The 25,665-nt window shown below is 55.9% G+C and overlaps 11 protein-coding genes across 11 annotated transcripts; 4 read left to right on the top strand and 7 right to left on the bottom strand.

Moving 5' to 3' along the window:
• Window positions 1-138: 138 nt before the first annotated feature.
• On the top strand, window positions 139-470 carry GLOTRDRAFT_50054 (uncharacterized protein; the record flags this gene model as incomplete). Its single annotated transcript, XM_007872447.1, has 2 exons — window positions 139-190; window positions 244-470. Coding segments are annotated over 2 exons (279 nt in total), but the record flags the coding sequence as incomplete, so codon positions are not given.
• A 412-nt stretch (window positions 471-882) lies between these two features.
• Window positions 883-2,619, bottom strand: GLOTRDRAFT_49759 (uncharacterized protein; the record flags this gene model as incomplete). Its single annotated transcript, XM_007872422.1, has 8 exons — window positions 883-979; window positions 1,041-1,169; window positions 1,232-1,399; window positions 1,462-1,546; window positions 1,749-1,836; window positions 1,964-2,171; window positions 2,241-2,319; window positions 2,376-2,619. 8 exons carry the CDS (start codon window positions 2,617-2,619, stop codon window positions 883-885), a joined length of 1,098 nt encoding a protein of 365 aa, XP_007870613.1.
• Window positions 2,620-3,377: 758 nt separating this feature from the next.
• Window positions 3,378-4,389, bottom strand: GLOTRDRAFT_112608 (fungal hydrophobin). Its single transcript, XM_007872514.1, has 4 exons — window positions 4,117-4,389; window positions 3,827-4,049; window positions 3,702-3,766; window positions 3,378-3,635 (listed from the first exon to the last, which is right to left on the bottom strand). The coding sequence occupies exons 1-4, from the start codon at window positions 4,259-4,261 to the stop codon at window positions 3,625-3,627; spliced, it is 444 nt and encodes a 147-aa protein (XP_007870705.1). The 5' UTR covers window positions 4,262-4,389; the 3' UTR covers window positions 3,378-3,624.
• Window positions 4,390-6,817: 2,428 nt separating this feature from the next.
• On the bottom strand, window positions 6,818-7,842 carry GLOTRDRAFT_141313 (uncharacterized protein; the record flags this gene model as incomplete). The annotated part of the gene is made up of 3 exons (XM_007872513.1): window positions 7,698-7,842; window positions 7,244-7,643; window positions 6,818-7,167 (listed from the first exon to the last, which is right to left on the bottom strand). Exons 1-3 carry the CDS (start codon window positions 7,716-7,718, stop codon window positions 6,818-6,820), a joined length of 771 nt encoding a protein of 256 aa, XP_007870704.1. The 5' UTR covers window positions 7,719-7,842.
• A 2,655-nt stretch (window positions 7,843-10,497) lies between these two features.
• On the bottom strand, window positions 10,498-11,649 carry GLOTRDRAFT_141312 (uncharacterized protein; the record flags this gene model as incomplete). The annotated part of the gene is made up of 1 exon (XM_007872512.1): window positions 10,498-11,649. Exon 1 carries the CDS (start codon window positions 11,179-11,181, stop codon window positions 10,498-10,500), a length of 684 nt encoding a protein of 227 aa, XP_007870703.1. The 5' UTR covers window positions 11,182-11,649.
• GLOTRDRAFT_141311 (uncharacterized protein) lies at window positions 11,053-11,971 on the bottom strand (the record flags this gene model as incomplete). Its single annotated transcript, XM_007872511.1, has 1 exon — window positions 11,053-11,971. One exon carries the CDS (start codon window positions 11,969-11,971, stop codon window positions 11,312-11,314), a length of 660 nt encoding a protein of 219 aa, XP_007870702.1. The 3' UTR covers window positions 11,053-11,311.
• An 846-nt stretch (window positions 11,972-12,817) lies between these two features.
• GLOTRDRAFT_49823 (FAD dependent oxidoreductase) lies at window positions 12,818-14,938 on the bottom strand (the record flags this gene model as incomplete). The annotated part of the gene is made up of 12 exons (XM_007872428.1): window positions 12,818-12,988; window positions 13,049-13,276; window positions 13,330-13,402; window positions 13,459-13,616; window positions 13,667-13,792; window positions 13,845-13,895; window positions 13,957-13,974; window positions 14,043-14,173; window positions 14,233-14,461; window positions 14,520-14,555; window positions 14,610-14,635; window positions 14,779-14,938. The coding sequence occupies 12 exons, from the start codon at window positions 14,936-14,938 to the stop codon at window positions 12,818-12,820; spliced, it is 1,407 nt and encodes a 468-aa protein (XP_007870619.1).
• A 948-nt stretch (window positions 14,939-15,886) lies between these two features.
• On the bottom strand, window positions 15,887-17,476 carry GLOTRDRAFT_118199 (Ribokinase-like protein; the record flags this gene model as incomplete). The annotated part of the gene is made up of 6 exons (XM_007872510.1): window positions 15,887-16,224; window positions 16,280-16,899; window positions 16,974-17,028; window positions 17,094-17,299; window positions 17,372-17,392; window positions 17,446-17,476. 6 exons carry the CDS (start codon window positions 17,474-17,476, stop codon window positions 16,126-16,128), a joined length of 1,032 nt encoding a protein of 343 aa, XP_007870701.1. The 3' UTR covers window positions 15,887-16,125.
• Window positions 17,477-17,608: 132 nt separating this feature from the next.
• GLOTRDRAFT_112606 (uncharacterized protein) lies at window positions 17,609-20,014 on the top strand. The gene is made up of 7 exons (XM_007872509.1): window positions 17,609-17,622; window positions 17,674-18,523; window positions 18,611-18,885; window positions 18,941-19,056; window positions 19,111-19,204; window positions 19,258-19,635; window positions 19,683-20,014. Exons 2-7 carry the CDS (start codon window positions 17,683-17,685, stop codon window positions 19,854-19,856), a joined length of 1,878 nt encoding a protein of 625 aa, XP_007870700.1. The 5' UTR covers window positions 17,609-17,622; window positions 17,674-17,682; the 3' UTR covers window positions 19,857-20,014.
• A 65-nt stretch (window positions 20,015-20,079) lies between these two features.
• On the top strand, window positions 20,080-22,925 carry GLOTRDRAFT_81913 (WD40 repeat-like protein). The gene is made up of 7 exons (XM_007872508.1): window positions 20,080-20,312; window positions 20,378-20,537; window positions 20,585-20,611; window positions 20,664-20,784; window positions 20,835-20,938; window positions 20,989-22,303; window positions 22,358-22,925. The coding sequence occupies exons 1-7, from the start codon at window positions 20,151-20,153 to the stop codon at window positions 22,725-22,727; spliced, it is 2,259 nt and encodes a 752-aa protein (XP_007870699.1). The 5' UTR covers window positions 20,080-20,150; the 3' UTR covers window positions 22,728-22,925.
• Window positions 22,926-23,700: 775 nt separating this feature from the next.
• On the top strand, window positions 23,701-24,273 carry GLOTRDRAFT_50022 (uncharacterized protein; the record flags this gene model as incomplete). Its single annotated transcript, XM_007872440.1, has 1 exon — window positions 23,701-24,273. The coding sequence occupies one exon, from the start codon at window positions 23,701-23,703 to the stop codon at window positions 24,271-24,273; it is 573 nt and encodes a 190-aa protein (XP_007870631.1).
• Between the last annotated feature and the right edge of the window lie 1,392 nt (window positions 24,274-25,665).

Raw genomic sequence — 25,665 nt, 5'->3', positions numbered from 1 at the left:
GTGTTACGTAATCATCTTCAGTCCGGGTTTGGACGGTCAACGAGAACTACCTTTGAAAGTAACCGACTAGAACGCCTGCGCTATGGTAAGCTTTGCTGGTATAGCCGTGTTCGTATAGTTTGAAGGCTGTGGTGTGAACAGGGAGGAGGTGCTAGATATCCCTACCCCAAGGAGGTGTGGTCCCCAGCCGGTACGTCTTCCCACATCTCGCGTAGCACCATGATTCACCACTACCACTCACAGGCGGCTGGTGGACCCGCCCGTCGAACTGGAAGGCAAACACTGCGATCTGTTTTGCCGGCATTCTCGCGGTGACGTACGGCGTGTGGCAGGTCAGCGCAGACAGGGAGGTGCGTGCGGTCTCTTCTCGGTTGAGATGTGCTCGCGGGCTGAGACGGCGAACCTTCGAAGCGCCGATACGTCGAGCCTATCAGGCCGATACCTTCAATGCTGGTGAGTTTACGTCTTAGTTGTTTGGATGGAGCTTGGCTCATCGCCTCGTTCACGGTTCGCAGTGGACGAAGCAGTACCGAGAACGGAAAGAGCAGGCTGGGTCACAGAGCGAGGCAGAGTCATAGAATTCAGACGGCTGCTCGCAACGCAATATATTCCAATCTTCCGTGGTTTTCCGCATGTGCGCTCCGAGCTGCGCTTTAAGTTGGCAGAATGCTTGTCTGTTACACTGGCTTGCCCCGAGGGTCATCGACTGCGAGAGCCTTGTCCCAGTCCCCTCCCCGCACGCTACTCTAGCACCATCCTTCATTACATCAATTCAATTGCCCTTCACCGATGCAGCAATAACCAACGAAGGTAATATGGAAATAATATAAGGCAATAGCTACAATACGCAATCCAAGAACAGTGACACGGGACACGACCACCCTACTCTTCCCCGTCTCCCTCCTCTCCCTCCTCTTCGCCGCCGGACCCATTGTCATCATCATCGTCATCCGGCGGGATAGTCATCATGTCATTCAAACTAGACATTGCCCAGTTGTCAGACCTAAGTGTAGTAAGAGCAGAGGTACCACAGGACCTACCAATGCACAAACGGCCTCGCCACCCTAACAACCCTCGCAAGCTCCTCCCTAAACCCCGGCTCGAGCACCACCTCGTCCGGGAAGCGGTGTATCACCGCAAACGTGCGCAGCTTCAGCAGATCAATATCCCTGCGCCACCCAACGTTAATCATCAATCCCAACCGTGACGAGCGTGCGAGAATTAGACGCACTTGTGATTCTTATCAACCCCCTTCGGCGCCGTCTTCAGCTCGTCCTCGAACCCCCACAAACTCCTCCGCGCGCCTTTCGGGTGCGGCCTCGGCTCCCCGAAATACCCCACGAACTCGGGCGCGGAGATGACCGCGCGCAGGCGCGCGGGGTTGCGCATAATATTATTCCTAGCAAGTCAGAAGACAGTAAGGTGCATAAGTAACGAATATGAAAGCTGCGGGAGGCGCACCGGATCGTCTGCAGCTCGTTCTTGCCTGGGCACCACGCACCAGCAGCGATGAGACTCTCGCCGTTCGGCTTCACTGCAACATTTACTCTCATTCAACCAGAGCATACACGAACTATGGATCACGCGTACCCGCTCTGTAGTGTAGGGAATCCAATCAATCCATCATAGCGTTTCATAGCATTCTGCATGGATGTGCACGTACATATGATCTGCCCGCGAAAGCGCACGGGTACGGGTTAAAGGCAGTGAGGAGAGTGCGCAGGGTACTATCACAGGGGCTTGCTTACAATGCGCGAATATCCCCTTCCGCCCGCTCCGCGAGAAGCTCGCCGAGAACCCCGTCTTGTACGGCGTCTTGTCGTTGCTGAAGCGCACCTGTACAACGCCAGTTAGCCAGGCGCTCTTCATCCCTCAGAGGAACGGGGCAAGATGGCAGCAAAGGAGGCAGGGAGACAGGAAGGATGGCAGGAAAGCAGGAAAGGAGGGACGAAGGCAAACGCACGTCACGATAAATCCTATGTATGACATCTTTCGGCGGGAGCGGCGGGATCTGCGGGTCCGCCTCGACGAGCAGGTCCGTGAACGCCTCGACAAAGTCCTTCCACTCCTGCTCCGCGGCGCGGTATACCGGCTCTATCATCAGCTCATCAGAACCACCACCTCCTTGTTTAGCATCGGGAAGAGTGTAGAACGTACCGTGCAGTTTGAACCTGCAGAAATGGTGAAAGGTGAACACCTTGAGCAAGGAAAAGAAAGGATGGAACGAGAACGAAACGCACCACCCCCGGTCATTACACTCCGGCCTCGCCAGCTCCCTCAGAAAATCCAGCGTATTCCGCGACACCTGCCCCGGCGGGACTTTCACACATCATCAGCACCTCCCCCACACCCCCTATACGCAGACTAGCACGTACCTCGCCCGGTCTTGGGCGCCTGCACGACGACCCCCACCACTTCCTGGCCCTCCGCGAGCTCCAAGGCGTCTTCGTCCTCATAGTCGCTGCCAGCCTGGGTCGTGGTCCTGCGCTTCTTCCTGGGCGACGCGTTCTTCGCGGGTGACTTCTTGGCACGCGAGGACCGAACCCTCCGCTTCCTCTTCCGCGCACCCTCCTCCTCCTCCTCCTCCTCGGAGAACTCGTCCAAGTCGTCACTATCCATCCCCGCCTCGTCCCCCTCGCTCTCCTCTTTCGCACCCCTCCGCGAGATGCTCGTCCGGGGCGACCTTCTCCTTCTCATCTTCACCGGGGAGGCAGAGCCCTTCCTCAGAATCTTCTCCGGGGACGCAGACGCCTCCCTCACGGGTGACGCAGGGCCCCTCTTCCCCCTCCCTTCCCCCTCCCCCTCCTGCTCATCGCTATCCATCCCCACCTCCTCCCCATCGCTATCCATCCGCACCCCCCTCTCCTCCACCCCCTCCAGCTCATCCTCACTCGCCTCCTTCATACTCCTCCGCGCCACGCTCTTCCTCGGCGACCTGTCTTCCCCCCCATTTTGGTCGAAATACCTTGATCCCGACCTCGGCTTCGCGCGTGCAGACATCCGTCACGCCCAAGACGAACCCAGGAAGCCGGGCAATGTCAGTGTCACAGTAGTGAGACACCAGATGGGTAGTCAAGAAATCCCGAGCAAACAAATGAGACGCGCCCGTCAGTGTCACGGTACCGGTGACGCGACGCGTCGGCCGGCGACATTTGCTTCCGTCCGGTGTGGCACCGGCCGATTCGACTTCCCCTCCGCCCGCCAATGGACATGACAGGAGCGACGCTGTCCGGACTCAAAGGCACGCCGACGCCCACCATGCCTTCCAAGTCGTGCTGGCATCCCGGAAGCGAACCGCACGCTCCGACAGCGAACAAACCAGGAACCATTCAACGATGATCCACTCCAGCTTGCATTGCCACGTTTGAAGACCGTCAGACTTGCATGATCAGCGAGTGAATTTTGGTATCATTAAGTCCAGCGGATCCGCATGGCCATACTACTACTATCCCGCATGCACGTAGCAATACGTAGATGTACTATGCAATCAACACGCGACACAGCGTTATCCTAAACTAGCGAGAGCGTCCGACGAGGAACGAAGGAAAGAGGAGAAGAAACGAAAGAAGAGCGGGGCTTGGCTGAGGCGAGTAAATGTTATTCGCTTCGGGGTAGCGGGCGGGCTTAGAGCGTGACTGGGAGGCGCGGGTGCAGTTAATTAATAATTGCTGGCAGGCTGAGAGTGGGAGCAGAGGACGTACTGGGGATACACCCAACCGAGATGAGCGAGTTGCTGTTATTCTCGCAGCACACGGGGTGCGCCGAGCTACACCAAACAAAGAACGACCATCAGCCATCTGCCCCGGTACGCATGCGCGCGACGCACCAAGAGTTTCCGCCGAGCCCAAGGACGTCGATCGGCGAGCAGTCGATACCGACGAGCGCCTCGAGGTCGTCCAGGACGACGCCCAGCAACCCGAGTATGCTCGTCACGCTCTTGCCCTGCTGCACCTGGTTGCAGCACTGCACGGGGCCCGTGTTGCAGCTCCCGCTCATGTCGCCGCCGCCGTTGGGCGGCGGTGTGGCGCTCGGCGCGGTGCGCTTGGCTTCTACATGGCGCGATGCGGTGTCAGTATAGTGTATGTGCAATGCCGCAAGGACGGGAGGAGGACGCACGCTGGACGTGGGACGCGCTGAAGCGCCGCTTGGGCGCGGCGGGCGGGAGGCCGCGCTTCATGCGCTCGGCGTTCGTCGGGGTCGCGACGGCGCTGGCGGACAGGACGCACGCGGCGAGGACAGCAGCGACGGAGGTGAACTTCATCTCGTGTTCAGTTTCAGACTAGGGCAGACCGGTTCTGTCGAAAAGAGCGGCGGGGGGAACGAACGTGGGCCGGTGCGCTGAGCAGGGAACGGGAGAGCAGCAGATGGCCCCATGCTGCGGCCACGGCGCGCTTTAAACGGTCCCCGGTGTTGCAAAAAATTGACGTGCCGTAAATTAGTTGGGATGTGATGGGGTGGATGGGGTGGGTTGAATATAGAATGGAACGGGGCTAATTCCGTACGCGTTCGGGACCCTGACCTTGACGCTCGAGGCCAGGTAATCCCCGCTCAGAATTCTTTTGAGCTATCACAGAGAAATTAGAATGGAATGCCGGTCTTCCCGCAGAACCAAAGCTTCTCCTGGACTGGCAGCGAGTCGAATCAACGACGCCTGGCAGTGTACACCACAAGCTGCCTTGCACGCCGGTTTGGCGGATCGTCGCGCCCAGGGTCTGTTATGTACCGAATTACGCGCAATGACACGTCGGGGGAACGTGAAAGAGTTTTCATCGAGCTGCGACGCGATCGACTGGCTCGGCGAATGAGGTGAAAGGGTTTGCTGACTAAGCCGACGCGTCGGGGGTTCTCCCACGCGCGGCGTGCATGCCGCAGCCACAGGACTCACCTCTCTGCGACGGTCGTGTAAATGCAGTGGGCTCTCATGCTAGGTCGTTCCTATACAAGGTATTAGCCTCGCCCCCCGTTGTCATTCCTCTGCGTCCCGGATTGGGGTAAGGTGGGCGTAGTTGACTACATATCAAGGGCTCTGACTTGTGATCGATGATCCTCGAATCGAAGATTCCTGCAAGTCCTTCTCGGGGATCTGGCGATCCGTCGTCGGGATGATGGCATGTCCATTTGGCTTCTACCTTCAGATAGGACAGGCTTTTGCTATATTCTGTCGTTGGTTCTGTCTGTACCGCCGCTGTCGACTTCCCGCTGGGCATGAAGAGCACCACCCTACTGAAAGCTTTGGGGAAGGATGGTCGTGCGGTGCTTCGACGTATGCCAGCCGTCAGTGTCACCCTCTTCGAGCTTCCTTCCGGAGATGTCGCGTTTTCGAGCCTCCGGTCCGTCTTGAAGCTGGACACCTTGCCCACTCGCGGGAGACACTCCAAGCTGCCAGTCGTCCCGAGCTCGAGTGTATCTTGGCAGTCAAGTACGCCACCGCAGTGCACGGCTCCTCTCTGGGTATCCGGACACCCAGCTTGCTCGCGGGACATGATGCACGTTGCGAGTCGTCTCAAGTCAACGCCTCGTACTCTCAAGTGTCTTCCAAGACGTTCCCTAACTGCCCCACCCGCGCTTCCTGGCCCAACTGGCCGTATCGTCCAAGGTGGATCATTCGTCCGCAGGCGCGTATGCCATGCTCAGGTGCCTGGTGCGGCGGATGTCTCCCTCGTACCCGTCGTGACCCGTACATACATAGCGCTTCCCGTTCCTCGCATCGTCGTCCCGAGAAAGCTGAAGCTGCAACTGCGCCTGCTTTGCCATTCCCGGTCTGCTAGCCCTGTCCAGTACACCGGATGCGCTCGTCTCCGCTTGCCATTCGTGTCTGACTGCAGCATGATGTTCCTGACCAGACTCGGGTCCCTCCGCTGTTGTCCGCCTACCAATTAGAGTGAATGTTCCCTCTACTCCTTGGTACCAGCGGTCGCGCTCGGGTTGCGCGCTCTACGCCAACCGCGGTCTCTGCTTGTCATTCCACCAGGTCCATACGTATGTGGCTGTCAACTCCATCCAACGCATCCGGGTTTGGCACCCGCATACAGCCTGAGCCTACCCTCGTGCAGTTTCTTCGCGCATTCCTGTCCCTGTCGTGCTGCCGAACAAGGCTACTCGCGTCGAAGCCGTCTTACGGATCATGTCGCGCTTTCCAGCCCCCGGTCCGCCTCGGATATGCATGTCTTGACACCTTGTTGACTCGGGGGACGCAGTCCAAGTCACGAGTCGTTACAAGTCCAAAGGTGATGTCTCTTTGAAGGCTCTTCCGAGCTCTCTCTAACCGCCGCACCGAGCTTTCAACCAAACGTGCTGTATCGTCTAATGAGGCGGCGCATGTCTCCGGTGCCTGGTGCTATGGATATCCCTCCCCCATACGCGTCCGGTACCTACATAGCGCTTCCCGTTCCCTGCATCGTCGGTACCGAGACCGCTGCAATTGCGTCTGCTTTGCCCTTGCAGTCTCTTGTCCGACTGCAGCGCCCGTCGGTAACGCAGTTTGTTTGCAATACTCGGGTATGGCAGGTCAGTCCCGCCGTCAGCTTCCTCCTCCCTGCACGTATGGGTCCTCACATAATGTTATTTGGGCCCTGGTAGGTCGAGCGCGAGGTGGTGGGAGAGGCTAACGGCGAACTCAGAGCCGAGACTTGTCTCTCATGCGTTACGAAAGCCCGGAGGTGCCGGTCCTGCGGGCTTGAAGCAATGAATCCGTACATACTCACAAACACTAGTGATGACTGATACGTGCCATCAAAAAATCGTGTTCAGAAAGATAATAACAAGTACAGGCCTACGGCGATCTTGCAGCGCATCGCAGCACCGTGCGTCCGCCCCCCTACTCGTCGAAGATATTCACGATCCGGCCTTCGGGAACATTATCGAGAACAAGATCAACGAAGGAACTCGAGGACGCGGACAACCTGTCCTTCGGCATGTTGTATTTATAAGCATAGTCAAAATCAATGACACGCAACCCATAGGAGCGCCCGCTGTAGGGGGAAGGCGTCGATGGCAGGCCAGGCGGCGACCGCGGCGCCATCAAGAGGTTGTCGTAGCGCAAATCGTGGTGACCGATGCCCAGCTCTGCGAGATCCCTTATTATACCCCAGAGGTCATCTTGAAGCACCTGTGGGACAGGCTCTCCCAGCGGCAGTTTGTCCCCGACCCGCTCGAGGAGGAGTATGCCTATCGGAAAGGGGTGGTAGGACGGCGCTCCCACGAGACGATATCGGTCCGCTGGGGAAGCATGGTGGTGAAATACCCGTAGCAGCGCGGGATGCCGGCCCTTGCAGGCATTCCATCTCTTCGTAGACCCACGCTTCCTTGCATAGCTCGTCGCGGCGGTCTCTGTTGGTGATCTTGACGACGAGCGGCGGGACATGGTCGGAGACCGAGCAACGCGCGGTTTGCACAGAGTACACGCACCCGACGCGGCCGCTCCCGAGTTCGTCCGCGATGACGATATCTAGAGTAGCATGTGCAGGGGGAGGCAGGCTCGACGGGGGTCGCTTTGGCATTTCGGGGAGAGCGTCGGGCCTCGTGCCCCAGACGAGGGGGTTCTGGCCGTCAGGAGGCGTACGGGCGAACTGGAGTACCATCGCGTGTCCCTGTTCGTCTTTTGCCAGACCGCGAACAACGACGGTGTCCAGAGTGTTTTGAGCCTAGATAACGTCGTCGTGGTCAGTTCAATCCCAATCGCTTGTATGTCCACGCACCAGATGAGATTCTTCAGACATATTGATTTACGGACTGTGACTGTTCGCCTTGAAGCACAGTAGGAGACAGTGCAGTGGATACCGACCCGACCTTCTTATACCTGGCAGAAGCTGAAGCCTTCACTGATGCATCATGGAGAACTTGAGGTCTCGGCATAAAATGGAAGCCGCAGTGCTCGCCGCGAGGACCCCGGCATATGGGTACTGATGTTTGATCCTAAGTGCCCGATTTTCGGCCCTTATGGCCTCACACATTTGGACCGGATATGTCCGCCTCTAGGATCCGGTCAGCCCAAATTGGGCTGCTTATGTCCGCATAAGTGACCTATGCTCGGGCGCCCCCCGGTATGTCCGCCAAACGGATCCAACCTCGAAACCGGCACACGCCCAACGCTGCAACGAGTAGATCGTGACATGATTACTCCGGGATATTGTATTTCAGTCTTCCTAAGATCCACCACTGTTTCCAAAGCTTGCATTTCATTCACCGTTGCTGAGGATATACCTGGATATACACGAGACGAGCTGACAGTTGACTGAGAAGCATAAGAGACACCACTCAACCTAGTACAAGGACTACTGGGTGTGACACTTCGACGACTTGGTATGTCCGCCAGGTGATCGGACACCAAGACCGGCAAGGCCCTTGTGTCCGCCGTGATATATCGGACATGGACCGAAATTTTGGGCTTTATGTCCGCCTAAATATCCGACATAGGGCCCCAAAATTGGCCGTTTATGTCCGCACTAGGATCAAACATATATACCAGTATGCCGGGGTCCTTCGCCGCGTCACTGGCACTGTCAGTGCGGCATGTCGCAGCAGTTTCAACGGGCGTGCCTACATCAAGTTGACACCCACAGCAGCCCACAAGCACATCGTGGGCAGCCTGAGGTGACACGTTTTAGTATCATGCTGAGGGCGCTCCCTAAAAACTTCTGACCCCTCTTTGCTGGGAGTGCTGCTGTCTGTTTTCAGGTGTAATCTCATAACTAGGAGGAGGCACTGGCACTGCTATTCACTACTATCAGTGAGCTCGCTCAATGGTCGTCATTGCAATTAACGAGGCACATTCAGCCTGATACATCTGACTCGATGATAATAGAGCTTTAAGAAAAGAGAAGAGAGCAAAAGAAAACATACTACCTGGCCCATTTGAAAGCCCGCACGGGCGAGCAGATCGGACACGCGCGCAAGAAGAGGACCGCAGATTGGATTGCAAAAGGGGGGAAAGCGGATAGTGTACAGAGAGCGAGGTCGTCGACTTATAAGTCGAGCGGCAATAGCATAATATTACTGAAGGAGATAAATAAAATAGGAACTTGCATCGAGGGTGTCGATGTTGAACTGTGGCGCGTGTGAAATGGTAGCGGATTTGGAAGCGATGAAGCTGTATTTGGTAGTTGTGTCTTATTTGTGGCGTTCGGTGGCTCGTTTCTCCCCTTCTACCTTTGTGCCACCTCACCACACTGGGTACATCACCCATATTGAGCATGCAGAGAACTACGAAAATAACAGGTCAAAGTTCAAACTTTTTAGGATGATTGTCCATTACACAGGCAATGAACTGGATTAGAATAATACTACTTTTGAGAGTGCAAAAATTTGATTGTGACACAGGATATGACCTTTGTTCAGTGCTGTATATTAAACTTTCATCTGTTTTGCAAGGCAACACTATGAACAAAATTTGACCTTTGTCCAGATTCTTCCACACTTTCTCAGTGGATCAATATGGGTATTGTACCCAGTGCCAGGTCAAACATACCTCTTCTTAACATCCAGTCACAATCACGCCAGCTGCAGCATTCCAGTATGTCCAATACCTGGTATTGTAATTGCAGCCACACGTCAAACACTAAGTGCTCATCCAGATCCTCTCAGGCACTGCAGTGTCAAGGAGCTCCCTCTCATACGCGGCCTTGCAAGTCGGGCAGCCTCTGCTGTCACCGGCTTTGTTCTGATGTCCCTACGTACGTATCCCTTGGCACGGGTAGACTACAGCTAGGGAGTGACTCGGATGTGCGCTCGCCCCGCGTTGCTCGCGTACCGCGGCGTTGTTAGCGTGCCAGTGGTAGCCCCGTCGAAGTGCAAAGTCCACTCCTTTAAATTCCTCAGAGTTTTTTGTGATTAAACGAAAGAATACACTCTAAGGATTCTATTGGTATTAATTTTGATGCATTTGAAGAAAATCTCATGATTCAGTGTATTTCACAGGGTTGCCTGGTAGACTTTGTGGGTCCCTCAGCCACAGTGCATAGAATTTGTAGTTGTTTCAATGGTAGTATATAACCGACTAGGTCCTTAGTAGTCTTTCTCCTCTCCTGCATTCACCCGTAGGCGCACATCTTCGTTGCCTGGTGCTATGGATCCCCCCTTGGTAGTCATCCAGTACCTAGCTTCCTGATCCTTGCATCGTCGGTACGGAGAATGTTATAACTGCTTTGGCTAGCCTTTCCCAGTTACCTCGGACCGCTCGTTCTCGCTTACGTCTCCTACGCCAGGAACCGAGTACATGTATGACATTGACATGGACATGATCCCGCCCCGGAGCCGCGGTGTCCCTCCTCAGTCTGGCTTGGCTTTCCTCTACCGAAAGTGCCTCGCGAACACACCTTCTGGTTGTTCTAATGTTCGCGCTCGTCTAAGCGGTCATTACGACGGAAACGCCTGCGCGATATGCTATGCATGCTCCGCCGAGTCTGATTCAACCCCTGCCGCGCCAGCTAGCAAGGACAGGAATCCTACTTTCCTTCCCCCTCCCCCTCCCCCTCCCCCGCGTGTCTTGCCTTGCTGATTTTAGATAGCATACGCTTCCCGAACAACATACCCCCTCCCACCAACCCACACCTCCTCCCCCTCCCGTACCTCCCCCACCTCACTCGGCTCCGGCAACCGCATCCCGCCGACCTTATACACGCGCCGCCATGCGCCGCCCTCGAGCTGCCACCGCTGCGCGCTGTACCCCCGCCCGCGCGCGCCGGTCTGGCCCATGGTCAGGTAATAGAGGCCCATGCGGGCTGCGAATACCTTCTCTCCCCCCTCCCCCATACGCGTGTCCTTGGTGGAGGGAGAGGAAGAGGTGGACGGGGACGGGGACGTGGACTCGAGGAACCACGCGGGCGCGCCCGCCTCCACCGGCACCTGCCGCCACACCTCTCTATACGTCCCCCCCGCCTCCGTCAGCCCCTCCTCGACCTCGTCTCCGTTCGGAAGCAGCGTGAACGTGCCCTCGTCGAGCTTGTCGGACCCGTTGGAGTCGACGACGTGCGTCCACCGCGTGTGCGCGGGCGAGGCGTGCGTGAGGGTGCCTGCGAAGCCCTCGTCTACTTCCACCCGCTGCGGGGAGGAGGAGAGGGAGGAACGCAGGACGCGCAGGTCGATGTAGTGCGCGCGGAAGGTGAGGACGAGGGTGTCGGTTTCTTCGGAGGGCGCGCCGGGTGGGAGCTGGAGGGAGATGCGCGTCGCGGCGAGTTTGGACATTGTGCTTGTTCGTGGTAGGATGGAGGGGCTGGGCTGGGGAGATAAGGGTTGGATGAGAAGTGTGTGTGTGTACGTACGGCACGGGCTATTGGTATTTTTAACGCGGATGCCCGCGTTGTATCTCGGTGTTTTAGACAGCGTAAGCTTCCCTCACGACATACGCCCTCCCTTTCACTTGCACCACCGCGCCTTCGCGTACCTGTTCCTCCGGTACGTCCCCCGGCGCGGGCACCGCGAGCGCGCCAGTGTTGATGCGGTACACCTCCCTCCACCGCCCATCCTCCAACTGCCACCTCCGCGCGGCGAACGCCTCTCCGCGCTGCCCGAGCGCCAGGAAGTACAGCCCGACGCGCCCAACAAACACCTTCCCCTCGCCCTCCTCAGACTCGAGACACCACGCGCGCGCCTCGCGCTCGACGGGCACGCGGCGCCACACCTCCCTATACGCCCTCACCTCGCCAGTGTCGGAGTCGGGGTCGCGCATCTCGCCCTCCTCGAGCGTGTCCCCGTTGTCGAGCGCGGTAGAGACGCCCGTGTCAACGCCCGAGGGCCCGCGCGAGTCGATGGCGTGCTGCCAGGTCGTGCGCGCCGGGGAGGGGTGCGCGAGGGTGCCGGCGAAGGCCCATTCGATTGGGGGGGACAGTGGGGAAGGGGAGGTGGCGGAGGTGGAGGGGCAGCGGAGGACGCGCAGGTCGAGGTAGTGGCTGTGGAAGGTGAGCACGAGGGTGTCAGTGTTCTCGGAGGCGGGGCGCGGCGGGAATTGGAGGGAGAGGCGGGTGGAGACGGACATGGGGCCGCTGGAGGGCGGGTGGATGAGGACGGGAGGCTGCTGGGCCTAGTACTTACAGTAGTTCTATGTTGTCGTCGGTGAACTGTTAAGGGCTTGAGGGGCGTGGGACAACAAGACTCAGAAAGGTAGGAACGATACCATATCGAGAATATGTATGTTTGTCACCGCCAGGAATCAATCGCAAATTCCACCACTCGAACGCAATTGCTCGCGCTTGTATCATGCAGTGACTCAGTCACTTTTCGCCCGAGGTAAACTTCCAAGCGTCGACGAGGTGTACACAATATTTATCCCTTCCCATAGCAAGACATGCGCCACGGTGTAGAAGGAATCCCTCGCCCGAACGAGTGTCGAATGCTTAGAGCGCAGATTCGCTGGATACCCGGCCTCGCGATCCCCGCCGCCATGTGTGTACTTGTATTCCTCAACGCTCCAGTACATGTGTGAATCAGTCGCTGATATCACCGAGCCTGCCCGTTCCCCGGAAGGCTGCCCAAGACTGGGCACCAGGGCTCGTAGCGAGAGCCATCGACCAAATATATATGTGGTGTCTCGCGCTCTCCAGGTAAACATGCACGGGGCGAGCACGACTTCTAAGACGATCGATGTCCCCCAACACCAACATTGCGAGGCCTTTCAAGATGCCACGTCAGGTCCCGAGAGCGCACTCGATTTTCATTCACCCGCGCGACTAATTTACAGCAGACGATCTCGAGTCCGTAGTAACGGCAAGCAAAAAAAAAAGAATGGATCAGTAATAACGAGTGAACGGGTAGAGATCAGCAAATGTAGATGCAGTTATACGTGCAGAAACCAAGTGTGCGCGGGACGCGTGCGGACGAGCCCTCAGATCTTCCACCCCCCAGCGAGCGCCATGACGTTGCCCGGGTCGTACCGCTGCTTGATGCTGCGCAGGCGCGGGAGCTGCTCCCCGTAGATCGTCTCCAGCGGCGTGCTGAATATCGCGTAGTTGCCGTACATCGGCGCGTCCGCGACGGCCTGGCCCAGCGACACCGCCTGCACGCACAAACACGGTCAGCGAGGAGGAGGAACGGCACGGAACGCTGAACGACCGACCTTCGCCTTGATGGTGGCGGCGGTCTGCCGGATCGCGTCGTAGAACCGCTGGTCCTGCAGCGCGTCCGTGTATGCAAAGTACAGGTTCAGCGGGAGGAGCGGCTGTGCGCGCGAGGGCGGGTACGCGGACGTGGAGGTGCTGCCTTGCGAGAAGAGGGACGGCCGGAAGGGCTCGACGTCGTACGAGATGAAGGTGCCCGAGGACCACTGCAGCGTGGAGCCCCAGTACTAATCGAATACATCAGGGTTGTGGATGGGATCGAGGGGGGAGGAGGACGCACGGTGGTTTCGTTCACGATGGTGTCGAGCAGCTCGGGCGTGTACTCGAGGAGGGAGACAGTGTTGAAGATCCCCCTGCGCCATCCGCGCGTCAGCGTCAAACGTCGGCTACTGCGTGGAGCGGGGCTTACCGAGTTCCGGACGTAGCGTTCGACGGGCTAGCTTGCACGAGGCTGCTGAAGCTGCGCGTCTTGATGTCCTCCGTGAAGTGCGGGATCGCGAGGAACTCGTCGAAGATCCCCGCGGGCGGCTCCTCGCCGTCGTAGAAGAGGATCTGGGACACTCCCGGCTGTTCACATCAGCCGAGGGACCGGTGAGCAGAGAACAGCCAACGCGCACCTCACCGAGGAGGAAGTTGTACGTGGTGATGATCCCCGCCTTCGGGTCCGTCACGTTCGCGGCGAAGTTCGCCGCGGCGGCGGTCACTTGCGGGATGACGTTCTCGGTAAACGTCAGCAGGCCTCCCTGCGCGACGTGAGGTCGTGAACTATGCGGATGTGAGAGAGCGCGGACGCACCCAAACTTGTCCCTGCGCGAAGGTCTTCAGGGTGAATTTGGTCACGATGCCCTGCGTGAAGGCTCAGTATGCCCGGAGGAAACCCAGCCATCTAGCGATAGGTGCTACGCACGAAGTTGTTGTACCCGCCCTGATGCATCAAGGGTCGTTTAGTATACAATATAAGCACGTTCGTGGTTGCAGATAGTCTGAACGTACCTTCAGAGCGAACATGAGATCGGGATTGGACGACTCCGTAACGGTAGTGACCGTCCCGTTGGGCAGGACGAGTTCGAAGGCCACGACAGTGTCAATCGTCAGGCCATACTGGTTCGTCAGCCACGAGTACCCTTTATACCCTAGCATCAGCTCATGCTCTTAAGGGAAACTCCTCAGATCGAACGCGCACCTCCGCCAAGTGTAAATCCTGCAACGCCCACACCAGTGACCCTCCCCCCGACAACCATCACGCCCTGCTCCTCGAGGACATTGTACACCGTGTCCCAGACGTTGCCCGCGCCGATGTCGGCCGTGGACGACTCTGGGTGGTACGTCACTTCCGAGAAGCGGGTCATGGAGATGTGCACGCCCGTGGTGGACGAGAAGCCCGGGTTGGACGCATGGCCGCCGCCTTTCACCTAAGACACTTCAGTCGGTATAGGAGGTATGATACAGAGTAGATTGAGTGGCACGCACAGCAAAGGACGTATTGGTGGCCGCAAGGATTTGTAGCTGTGGATGACGATGTACGTGAGATGGGAGATGTGCAGTACAGGGGTCACTAACGATCTTCCCGACGTCCTCCGCTGTTCCTGGCTCCACTGAGCAAGCTGAGAGTTGCGTGCTGGAGCTCGCCCAGTGCTCGATATCCTCCGTGTAATGTATCGAGCCTGACAGGGCATGCACAAATCTGATCAGTCCTGGGTATCAGCACAAGTAGTCCTGGAGCTCGTACCTGGCCAACACAATGCAGACGAAGAAGACAAGGCATTCTTGATTTGCGAGCACGTCGAATTTGGGTTCAGCCAATCGACGAGGCTCCTCGGAGCAGCAGAGGCGCCGAGGAAGAACGTCGACGCGTAGAGCGTCACCGCCACTGCAAGCTTAAATGACATGATATATCAGGGACCCACGAGACGAACTAGAATTCAGAGCTTAAGTGATTAGAAAAGAGGGACAGCGGCCAGGAGAGCCTGCTGAACACCACCCCGACTCCTCATTTTATAAGGGGCCCGGGGCAGAAATGACATATGTAGCTTGGCTGCGAGGCCGGGGCAGGGGCAGAGGATGAAATTCGATCAGTAATTAGCACATAGCAGTGGGAAATTGGATAACCAGGCTTGACACATCCACCTGCTATCTTCGTCGGCTTTCAGACCTCTTCAGACACGCGCGTGCGGGAATATGTATTAGCACGATGGCGGAAGGTCTCAGCTATTACAGAAGAGGTAAATATCCCCTAGCCAACCTATTTGTTTGCGGACCGTCTGGGATGCGGATCCGGTGGTTAAGACGGCGGACATTCTCGCGGGGGGAATGTGCCAGCATGCCGGGTGCGGGGATTAAATATTAACTCTGGATATGGCCCATTCCCAGATATAATGACTTCAATTTAGACAAAGAGCTCGAAGGGGGGCATCCTCTGCCGGCCCTTTGGCTCGCAATACCATCCAGGGCGGCGTGTGGAGCGGGTAAACGAGCTTTCGGTTAGTCCCGCCGCAGTTTTCTTTACAGTACCGGCCAATCACAACGCATCTTTCTACTCCTATCACATATTACTACGTCACTGAAAGATCGGGGAGAGATCTGCAGGGACCGACTCGTCGACAAGTCCACAAACTTGGTGACCTCGAACATGGAAAGAAACGTTGACCACAAGACCGAGGAGGACGATGTGGCAACATCCCAATGGAGGATGGAAAGGTGGTTACATCCGAACGCACGGACCCCTGAAGCACGACGTCGTGTTAGGTACGGAATCTCCGTCCTATCAGCCCGAGCTGGGCGAGTTCGAGGAAGACTCTCTGGCTCGGAATCGACGCAGAAGACCCGTCTGCAATGTGGAGAAAACCACGACTAGTATTTGATGATCAATGCCAACGCAAATATTTCGAGTTTTGTGAATACGGATGTACTGTGATGGGATGTCGGCAATGCCCTGGCTAGCATAGTTTACGAGTTGCATTGGAGACAACGGAGCGGGAAGGGGACCGCTCTGCCTTGCCCGGCGTCTCTCAGTACCTGGTTTCCACGACATAGTCTCCTCAAAGTCGGTGCAGGCTTGCCAGAATTTCCAATAGCCTTAGCATTCTACTGACTCCGATTGCAGCCGCTCGAGCACCTCCGCACGTGTAGGTATACTCTCCATAGCGCCCCGGCGTTCTACACATATCCCAGCAGCCTGCACGTAAGTCATCAGGCTGCTGTTGAGTAAAATCAAGCACTTTCACGCTCACCTGCACCGCAATCCTCAGTATTTCAGTCATCTTAGCCTCATGGAGCTCTACTCCTGTAGCAAGTTTCTGTCTCATCAACTCAGCCACCAGGTACCCAGTGAAGCAATCGCCGGCTCCTGTAGTATCCCTCACGGAGCCCTCGAGCTTCGCAGCAGGTACGTATATCGGATTCAGCAAGGCTGGGAGAAGAGCAAGCACGCCCGCGGAGCCGAGCGTGCATACGATATTCACCGACCGAGAGAACGCCGGGTGACGAGACAGGCGGGCTACGACGGAGTAGGACGTCAACAACGAAGGCGTGCTGGGCAGCCCCTCCTTTGTCTCCTCGAAAGGCGTGACGTGTGGTGCGCCGAGGGCGGTGAGCAGGTCCGCCGCCTCGCCCTCGTTGAGGAGCAGCCAGGAGACGTGCGTCCACGGAAAGGCGCGCAGCTCGGCGGGGGTCGGCATGGGAGAGGGGTTGAATACAGTTGAGACACCCTCGGAATGGGCGAGGGAGAGGTAAGAGAGGGTGGAGGAGAGGGGGATCTCGTTCTGGACGAGTAGGTGAGAGATGGGCTTGCCGAGGGAGTGGAGGGTGGTCCGAGACGGCACGTCGGCGTAATTCGCACCTTTGAAGAGAACTGGGATGGGATGTCGGGTTAGCTCCAGTGCGCATAGAGCTCTCACAGTAAGGGGCCGGAAAGCTCCTACTCACTGATGCAATTCTCCCCGCTCTCGGCCAACTGTATGACGGCCCTGCCAGTGGGTTCCTGTTGATCCGTCCCCATTCAAGTCTTTACCGGCCCAAGTAAAAAGGGATCGAGCGGAAACCTACATCTGTGAATGCCACCTCATCCACGTTCACACCGAACTCATTCAGTTGGTCGCGCACCCAGCGCCCATCCTCCCCCACCGCACCGATAAGTTCGACTGGCCCGCCTGCGCGCGCTACGGCGACGGCCTGGTTCGCGCCTTTGCCACCTGCCCGTCGTTCGATGCCGGTGGAGGAGGTAGTCTCGCCTGCACGGACGATGTCACGGACTATTAGGAGCGGAGGTTAGCTCGGATTTACAGACAAGTAAAATAGAGAGTAGACAGGAGAGGGATGCTCACCGTGAAAAAATTCATCGATGTCTGAGATGGAGGTTAGCGCGGGATACGTACAGAACAGACTCGCAACACCGCACTGATAGATCCACGCACCAAGCAGCGCGACATGCCTGTTTCTATCCTCTATAAGAGTTTGCAAAAAGTTTAGTGTAGGCCTCAGCCACAACGTCCTTGCACGGATGTGCCGGTGGCAAAGACGCGTTCAACGACGCGTCGCCTTCCACCGCCACTCTCTGTCTTCTTGCCACTGAACGGTATGTAAACATGTCTACCGCGTTCACACTCGTCTAAAGCACAAGCCGTAGCCTGCAGTCATGAGTCTATTTGGTTCATCAACCACTGGCGGTGGCCTATTCGGAAACACGAACGCAAATACGCAGCAGCAGGGAGGACAGAACACAACAGGAGGAGGAGGGTTATTTGGAAACTTGGGATCGTCGACATCAACATCGGGCGCTCCTTCGCTGTTCGGGAATACCAACACCGCGCAACAACCTGCTCAGGGAACGACGAACCCCTTGTTCGGTGGCGCTTCTACCTCAGGGACTGGCGGGCAGACTCAGGGCACAGGGAATACGGGAGGCAGTGGTTTGTTTGGTGGCAGCGGTCTTTTCGGGAACACGAATGCCAACGCGGCGAACAACCAGCAGCAGCAGTCCGGCGGCGGCCTCTTTGGGAACACGTCTACGAACACGCAGCCCTCGGGCGGAGGGCTCTTCGGCAATACTGCGAACCAAAACCAATCGCAACCGACTACGGGTGGGGGGTTGTTCGGGAATACGAATACGAACACGAATCAGCAGATGCAAGGTGGTGGGCTCTTTGGGAACACGAAGCCTGGAGGAGGATTATTTGGGAATACGGGTACGAGTACTGGTAACCAGCCCAGCGCGGGTGGAGGGGGGTTGTTCGGGAACACAGGTACGAGTACGCAGCAGAGCGGCGGGGGGCTGTTTGGGAACACGAGTACGAATACCCAGCAGACCGGTGGCGGGCTCTTCGGGAACACCAACACCAACACGAATGCTCAGCAAAGCGGGGGCGGGCTCTTTGGCAACACCAACGCGCACACCAACGCGCCCACGCAAGGGGCCCTTTTTGGCAGCACCTTGGGGCAAAGCACTGCAGGCGGCTCAAATCTTTTTGGGAATACTGGTGAGTCCGATGGCGGCCTCTTTCCAACCACACAGAACAACGGTGCACAACCCTCGCTGTTTGGGATTACTCACAATAAGCCCGCAGGCTCGCTTTTCGGCCAGACGCAGCAAGCCCAACCTCAGAATTCGCTATTCGGCGGTTCTACTATAGGCCAGTCTTTCCTGGCTGGCGGGGGACTGCTTGGCGGTAGCACGCTAGGGTCGTCGGTGCTTGGCGGCGGGAGCCTCTTGGGTACTGCCAGAGCGACTGTCGTACCGTCCCAGCCTGCAGACCCCCAATCACAGTTCTTGGCTTTGACTCAGCGGATAGAGGCAGTCATGGCGGCGTGGAATCCTAGTTCCCCGGATTGCCGATTCCAGGTTCGGCGGATAGTTTCAGGATAGCATGGCTGATACCCTAATTGTTTGATTCTAGCACTACTTCTACAACCTTGTCGATCCGAACCAGATACATCTCTACGGGCGGCCTCCTAATGCGACGAATGAAGCATTGTGGCAGAAGGCTGTGCACGAGAACCCCGATCCCAGCTGGTGAGTGGGAAGGGCTGTACGGATGTGTGATGGATGCTGATCCCTCGGGGACAGCTTAGTGCCTGCCCTTGCTGTAGGTTTCGACGACCTTCAGAAGCGTGTTGAAGCCCAGACCCAGCAAGCTGCTGCTCACGCAGAAAAGATCAAGGTAGCTCAGCTCCTCATGTAGATGTGGATACCGGTCTGACAGATGCCCTCCAGGAACTGAGGTCAAGAATAGAAAACCTTGCCCGGAAGCACGAGCTGTCCAACTCCTCACGCCTGCACCGCGCGGCTGCCCTTCAGGCGCAGATAACACACCGGATTCTCAAGCTTGTGCAGCATCTACATCTCCTGATACCCGCGCTACGTTCGTCCTCTATACGGCCTGAGGAAGAGGCGCTGCGAGCGGCGTTGGAAGATATCGACGCTGAGATTCGGAGACCAGGGGGCATCGGTCGGCTGAAGGGTAAACTGAACGAACTGTGGGCCCTGATAGGTGCTGTCAACGCAGCGAGGGAAAGAGATGGGAAGCTGCGGGCTGACGGGAACGTGGGCTGGGCTGTCGTTGATGAAGAGGGTTTGGCTCAGATTGCACAGGTGTGTTCTGTCTGTCGATACGGAATTGTGGCTTATGTTCCTTGTAGATTTTGATGGAGCAGCAAGCTGGTTTGGAACATCTCACGAAGATTCTGCAGCGGGACCTCAAAGACCTCGCTGTGATCCAGGGCGCTAGCGTGAAGACAGAGGATGAAACGGAGGAGCAAACGGATTTCTTGCTCAGTTCGGCGTCTACCTTACGCGCGAGTGCTCTGCGGTGAGATGATGTTCTAAGCTCCTGCACTTCACATGCGGTCTTATGTGCTATCACGAGCAGCCACAGGCTGTCCAATTACTGAACGATAATCTTCTATTATCCGTGCTTATCGCGACTCTGTATTCTTTATGTAGAACGTATTGAGTAGCAGGTGTGGCAGGGTGGCCGCGGCCACTGGCCTATTTACGTACGAGGCGTACGCGGTGGCAATAGCTGCCGCGACTACATACAGACGCCCATTATACTGCAGCGTCGCAGTCTGATGCTCTGGCTCTCTTGTTGACTAGTATAATCGATAATGCGAGTCCGTACTCTTGAAATACGATGGCACGACAGCAAGCCAATTTCCACCTGCGATTTCCAACCCTTGCCGTTCAAGAAGGCGCGTCCCGCGCAAGACAAGATGTTCGCCACACATTCGTACAGACTTGCGACGGGAGGGGAGGATAATCATGTCAGGGTAAGTCAGTTTGCAACATTAGACGCGTGATATATGATGATGGAGGGTCGATACGCGTGTCGTAGCTGTGGATGGTGTATCCGAACATCCTTCCGCCGTCGGTCATCGAGAGCGCGTCGACCTCCGCCACAGAAACGCCCGCGCCCCGACCACCGCGAATTGAGTACCTCGCGACGCTCAGCCGGCATTCTGCTGCAGTTAACGTCGTACGCTGGTCTCCTAACGGTGCGCATGATAACCTAGGTTGTGGACCTTCTCTGACCAGCGAGCAGGCGAATTGATTGCTTCTGCGGGGGATGGTACGTTCCAGCCGTGGAAGTAGACTTTTCTTGCTCATCCCAAGCGTTTCAGATGGCATGATTATCATCTGGGCACCTACGACTAGTCCACATGGGATAACATATGGCAGTGATTTGACACCGGAGGATCTACAGTATGAGAAGGAGTTCTGGAAACCCAGGACGACTTTCCGGTATGGGTTCCTTCCCGTATCTGGTAGCATCACTTATCATGGTATATTAGGTGTACGACCATGCAGGTATACGATTTGGCATGGAGCCCGACGGGTGAATACATCATTGCGGGCAGCACTGACAATGCGGCGAGGATATTCGCCGCTGAAGACGGTATGCCCATTCTCGAATTATAAGCGTCGACATGAATTGACGTGTACCAGGCAAGTGTCTCCACGAGATCGCTGAGCACAACCACTACGTCCAGGGTGTTGCATGGGATCCGCTAAACGAGTATATCGCTACCCAGAGCAGTGACCGCTCGATGCACATTTATAGCATCTGTGCCGATAACGGCGGGTTTGAGGTGCACGCGGTCGGTCGAAATACCAGAATGCCACACCATCATAGTAGGACTCCCAGTGCTCATTCACACAGTCGCCCCCGACTGTCCCGCCGAGAGTCAACGACCAGCGAGGCCGATTGTGCCATCAGCGAAACGCCAGAGAGGGACCTCCCGCCAACCCCTGGTAGCGGCATGCTCACGCCATCTGCATCCATCGCGAGCACCCCCTCTGGATTGATGTTTCCCCCGCCGCCTATTGATCATCCTTCGTCCAGGCGCTCATCTTTCAGCTCTACAGCGCCCGCTTCTCCTGCTGCGCATAGTCGTTATGGCCGGTCACCATCGCCGATGCCAGCGTTACCCGCTATAAGAATGCAGCCGTCGGCCGGGGCTTGGGCTTCAGTCAAACTCTATGGAGACGAGAGCTTCACGAACTTCTTCCGCCGTCTGACATTTAGTCCGGATGGAGGACTCCTGCTGACACCGGCAGGTCAATTCGAGGATCCTTCTGTCATTCCCGGCCTTTCGCGTTCATCCAAAGGTAGTGATGATCAACCGACGAGAGGCCGCAAGGGCCATCCTTCTGCTAACGAAGGGTCAGACAAGAGTTCGGCGTCGTCCGTCTACATCTATTCGCGAGCTAATTTTGCTCGCCCGCCCATTGCTCAACTGCCCGGTCATAAGAAAGCAAGTGTGGCGGTTCGCTTTTCCCCGATTCTCTACGACCTCCGAGCCGGAGTAGTTGGGGCAGACTCCCCTGCAAGGCCAGCAACTGTTGTCGTGGAGAAAGGTAAAGAGGAACAAGTCTCCGTGGACATTGCAGGCCCGAGCCAGACACCCGCTGCAGACCTGGCATCGCCTTCTACTTCCCGGCCGTCCCTCCCATCTCTTACAATTCCCGAAGTGATTGCTCCAGCGCCTCGGCCTGCCGCAGCGACTCCCGCTGTTCTTCCCTCCCCGGCCTTGTCCGCGTCAGATTCTCAACGTCCGACGACCCCACCAGACGCCAAATGGCGAGCTCCCGGTCACGCGCCAACGCTGTCCAACTCTACAGGTTCCGTCTTTGCTCTGCCATATCGGATGCTGTTCGCCGTTGCCACTAAGGACACCGTCTCCATTCACGATACACAGCAAGCAGGACCAGTGTGTTTATTGAGCAAGTTGCACTATGATGAATTCACTGACATGTCTTGGTGAGTTCGAATCATGGCTTCAACGCCAATCTTAACACATTGGCGCATTGGCAGGTCTCCTGACGGTCAATGTTTAATGCTCTCATCTCGGGACGGGTACTGCACCATTGTCGTCTTCGACGAGATTATGGCTGCCTATCATACTCAGCCAAGCAGCCTTCATTCAGCACCCCACCACCAGGCGTCATTTGCGACGCCTTCAGCCACACCCGTCTCCACTCCTGCCGTCCATTCGTCGGCGTTGCCGGCGAATTCGTCGCCTGCGAAACCTAATGAACGAAAACGCAGCGAGGCTCCACTCACTCCAGCGACTAGCGTTGACGATAGCGTTCCCTCCACCAACAACGCTGGCGTGGAGAATCAGGCGGAACCTCCTAAGAAGAAGCGTCGCGTGGCTCTCACTCGCGTCGGGGATATTGGTTGAAGCTTTTCCTTCCTCTGGTATATGTTCCGCGATGTAATTTTTTTTTGGATTTCCTTGTTATGACACGACCAGCGTCTTGCACTCGCCATGTCCTATTTAGTATCTCGTACTGCCATGATCGTGTAATCTTTGTAACATCTTGTGGCAGAGCATCCACAGAAAGCTCTAGCGACACTCAAGTGCCTTGTGCTCCTCTACTGCATCATAGTACCCATTTTTTCAGGAGGTCTGGGGGAGCTGTACTCGAGCGTCAAGTCTCACAGCTCGCAAGCGGTCTGGGGCGGCCCCTGTATAAAAGCAGTATATTACCGTACTGGAGCGTTAATTGTGGGACACAATCAACGAACCTTGCTTCGCAATCGCTGTATGAGTACATAAATGCTCTATCATGCAGTATACAGATCCCAGAGCGAACTATATGACAGGATAGATGTGTCGGACACAGAATTGTAATCAGAATTTTAGATACGATAGGATAGGATCACATCCAAACCACGGTTGGTCTCCAGTTCCTTTATATGAGGGCGGACAACACTCCGAACACGTTCGAAGACAGAGGCTGTACTTCCCTCTGGCCCGATACCGCTTGAAGGTCAGTGACCACGAGCTTGGTCATTTCGAGCGTCGCGGATCTCTGAGCTGCTTTCGGAGCTCGAACAGGACGAAGAGCATCGGCCTGGAGATGATGTCTTTAATATACGGGTTCAGTGTCAGGTCCTGTGCAAAGCGAACAGGGGAGTTATAGCTTTCCCGAGCAAGGGAAGGAGACGGAAGCAACGGAAAAGGCAAGTGGCACAATACTGCCTGCCACAGACCTGAAAATGGATTAGCGCACAGCCTCCCATGTGAAAAACAAGCTTGTATAAAAAGCAAGCTGTGTTGTCGATGCGATTTCAACCTCCCTTTATTGAAGCTAAAGTAAGTCATTTCACGACCGTTTCTCGATGAAGCACTCAATGATTTAGTTTCAGGCATGCCCTGGCCACCATTCCTTAAAAGGGCATTTGACGTCCAGCATCCAGCGGACGAGAGTAGGTGGTACGGCCCGTACAACATGCTCCTCGTCACGCTGTTCCCTGCCGACCAAGGCTTCATGGTCTCCCCCCAATTCTCTCCCTACGTATTCCCTCATACTGGAGGAGGACTCTCCGTCAATTTTGTCGTGGTGCTTCTTGTATTTCAACATGAAGTTCCCATGTTCTTCGTTGAGATCAAACCCCCGCAACACCTCGCTAACATGTCGATACGCGAGGCAGCTGATGCACAGATGAGAGAGCGATTCCGCTCTCTCACTGAAAACATCAATACACCCAAATTGTACGGAATTAGTGTGATGGGCCCAAGATTTTGCCTATACACTTTTGATGCTACCACCAGTGGAATCACCCCTCTGGCTATACCTCGTGCTACCGACATTGTGAATGATGTTGCACCAAAGGCCCGATGGGACCATGACATTCTGTCTGATGATGGGGAGGTTGTGCTTAGGGGTGTAGTAGAAGAAGTGAAGTCAATGGCTGCTGACCTTCTGGACAAAGTGGACTGATGGACCTATCTTTGTTGCATATTGCTGAACTAAACTGATTGGAGCATGACTATAGATGGAGCTGACAAAAATTTTGATGACTCTTCTCTTGAACAACCAAAATTAGGTGTGACAGCAAGCAGTGTGGCATTGGACAAACATGCCAGAATAACTCGTCTTACAGTGCTTTGCACTGGGTACAATACACATATTGAGCCACTGAGAAAGTGTAAAAGGAACCAGACAATGGACAATCATGAAACAAGTTTGACCTTTGACCGGTTATTTTCAATGTTTTGTGCATGCATCAGGTAAATTGCACATTCCTGATGGACTGACAGCCCTGACAGAATTTGGGCCATTTTTGTGCCCCATTTACTGAACACTAGTTATGCTCCAGTGGTAAAACAGAAGTTATATCAGTATACCTGAAGTCTAGATACTCCCTCCCTCAGACTGATGCCTCCTTGCGGAAGGCCAGTCCTCACAAAACTCAACCTGACAGTGTCAAGAACACCCTCTGACAACTGACACCCTGACAAGCCCTGACAAGCCCTGACAAGCCCTGACAAGCCCTGACAAGCCCTGACAAGCCCTGACAAGCCCTGACAAGCTGACGAAGGTCTGTCAGTACCTGTCAGGGCAGAATGCAGTTTTCCTGATGTGCTCAATATGGGTGATGTACCCTGTGTTGCATATGAAGCCGGAAAACATGTTTTGCAAAATATTGTTTGGCTGGACCAAATAAACCTATATGGGGTATTTCCATCACCGACTCACGGTGGGCTGCTTTGCTTTTGCTTTGTGCCCAACCCTTGATAGGCACTAACAAACGACAACACCAAAGACCAAAAAGAAATAAAACCTAAAACACCCAGCGGTATGGGTGTAGGCGGTCTAAGGCGATTGAAGGGTAATATTTAAGTTCGAAGGGAGGGGGAGAAGTTAGACGCCGTAGGGTAGCCCGTAGGAAAACCTAAAACAAACAAAATCTTGAGGCCTGAAACAAACAGTATAGCGATTCTCCGGAGTATTTATCTCCGAAGTTCGCCAGTAGCCCGGGTGGGGAGTTCCACTGAGCCCAAACAATAGTCTCGTGCCTACAGACGCTTGGTGAATTTTATACTTTAAATGCGGAGCTTACTAGGATTGATATGCGATGGCGGAGTTATCTAGTTTCGACGAGTCAGGCCTATTGGCAAAGCTAGGATTGATTGTAGACGCTAAGTCCGACGCGAAGGGACTCCGAGGGTCACTGAGACGGTAATTCTGGTACGCTGAGAGGGTGAAGTACAAAACTTGCATTTTCCACTACGCTCCATACATTTTTATGCTATTGGAATGGTTTTGCGTCCACCCGGAGTTAAATAACGAATATGCTCCGCATCCCACACAATTACTCAGCCTTTGCCC

The sequence above is a fragment of the Gloeophyllum trabeum genome, assembly GCF_000344685.1.
Source record: "Gloeophyllum trabeum ATCC 11539 unplaced genomic scaffold GLOTRscaffold_00018, whole genome shotgun sequence".
Classification (NCBI taxonomy): Eukaryota; Fungi; Basidiomycota; class Agaricomycetes; order Gloeophyllales; family Gloeophyllaceae; genus Gloeophyllum; species Gloeophyllum trabeum.
This window is presented reverse-complemented; position numbering and strand designations above follow the sequence as displayed.

Coding starts and splice junctions, on each gene's coding strand:
- GLOTRDRAFT_112608 (XM_007872514.1), bottom strand. CDS start 4,261: ATGAAGTTCACCTCCGTCGCTGCTGTCCTCGCCGCGTGCGTCCTGTCC. Junction 4,050..4,116: donor CAGCGCGTCCCACGTCCAGC/GTGCGTCCTCCT, acceptor CGCGCCATGTAG/AAGCCAAGCGCACCGCGCCG. Junction 3,767..3,826: donor GGGCTCGGCGGAAACTCTTG/GTGCGTCGCGCG, acceptor TGTTTGGTGTAG/CTCGGCGCACCCCGTGTGCT.
- GLOTRDRAFT_112606 (XM_007872509.1), top strand. CDS start 17,683: ATGAGTCTATTTGGTTCATCAACCACTGGCGGTGGCCTATTCGGAAAC. Junction 18,524..18,610: donor AAATCTTTTTGGGAATACTG/GTGAGTCCGATG, acceptor ATAAGCCCGCAG/GCTCGCTTTTCGGCCAGACG. Junction 19,057..19,110: donor GAGAACCCCGATCCCAGCTG/GTGAGTGGGAAG, acceptor CCTCGGGGACAG/CTTAGTGCCTGCCCTTGCTG.
- GLOTRDRAFT_81913 (XM_007872508.1), top strand. CDS start 20,151: ATGCGAGTCCGTACTCTTGAAATACGATGGCACGACAGCAAGCCAATT. Junction 20,313..20,377: donor GGGAGGATAATCATGTCAGG/GTAAGTCAGTTT, acceptor CGCGTGTCGTAG/CTGTGGATGGTGTATCCGAA. Junction 20,939..20,988: donor GATATTCGCCGCTGAAGACG/GTATGCCCATTC, acceptor GACGTGTACCAG/GCAAGTGTCTCCACGAGATC.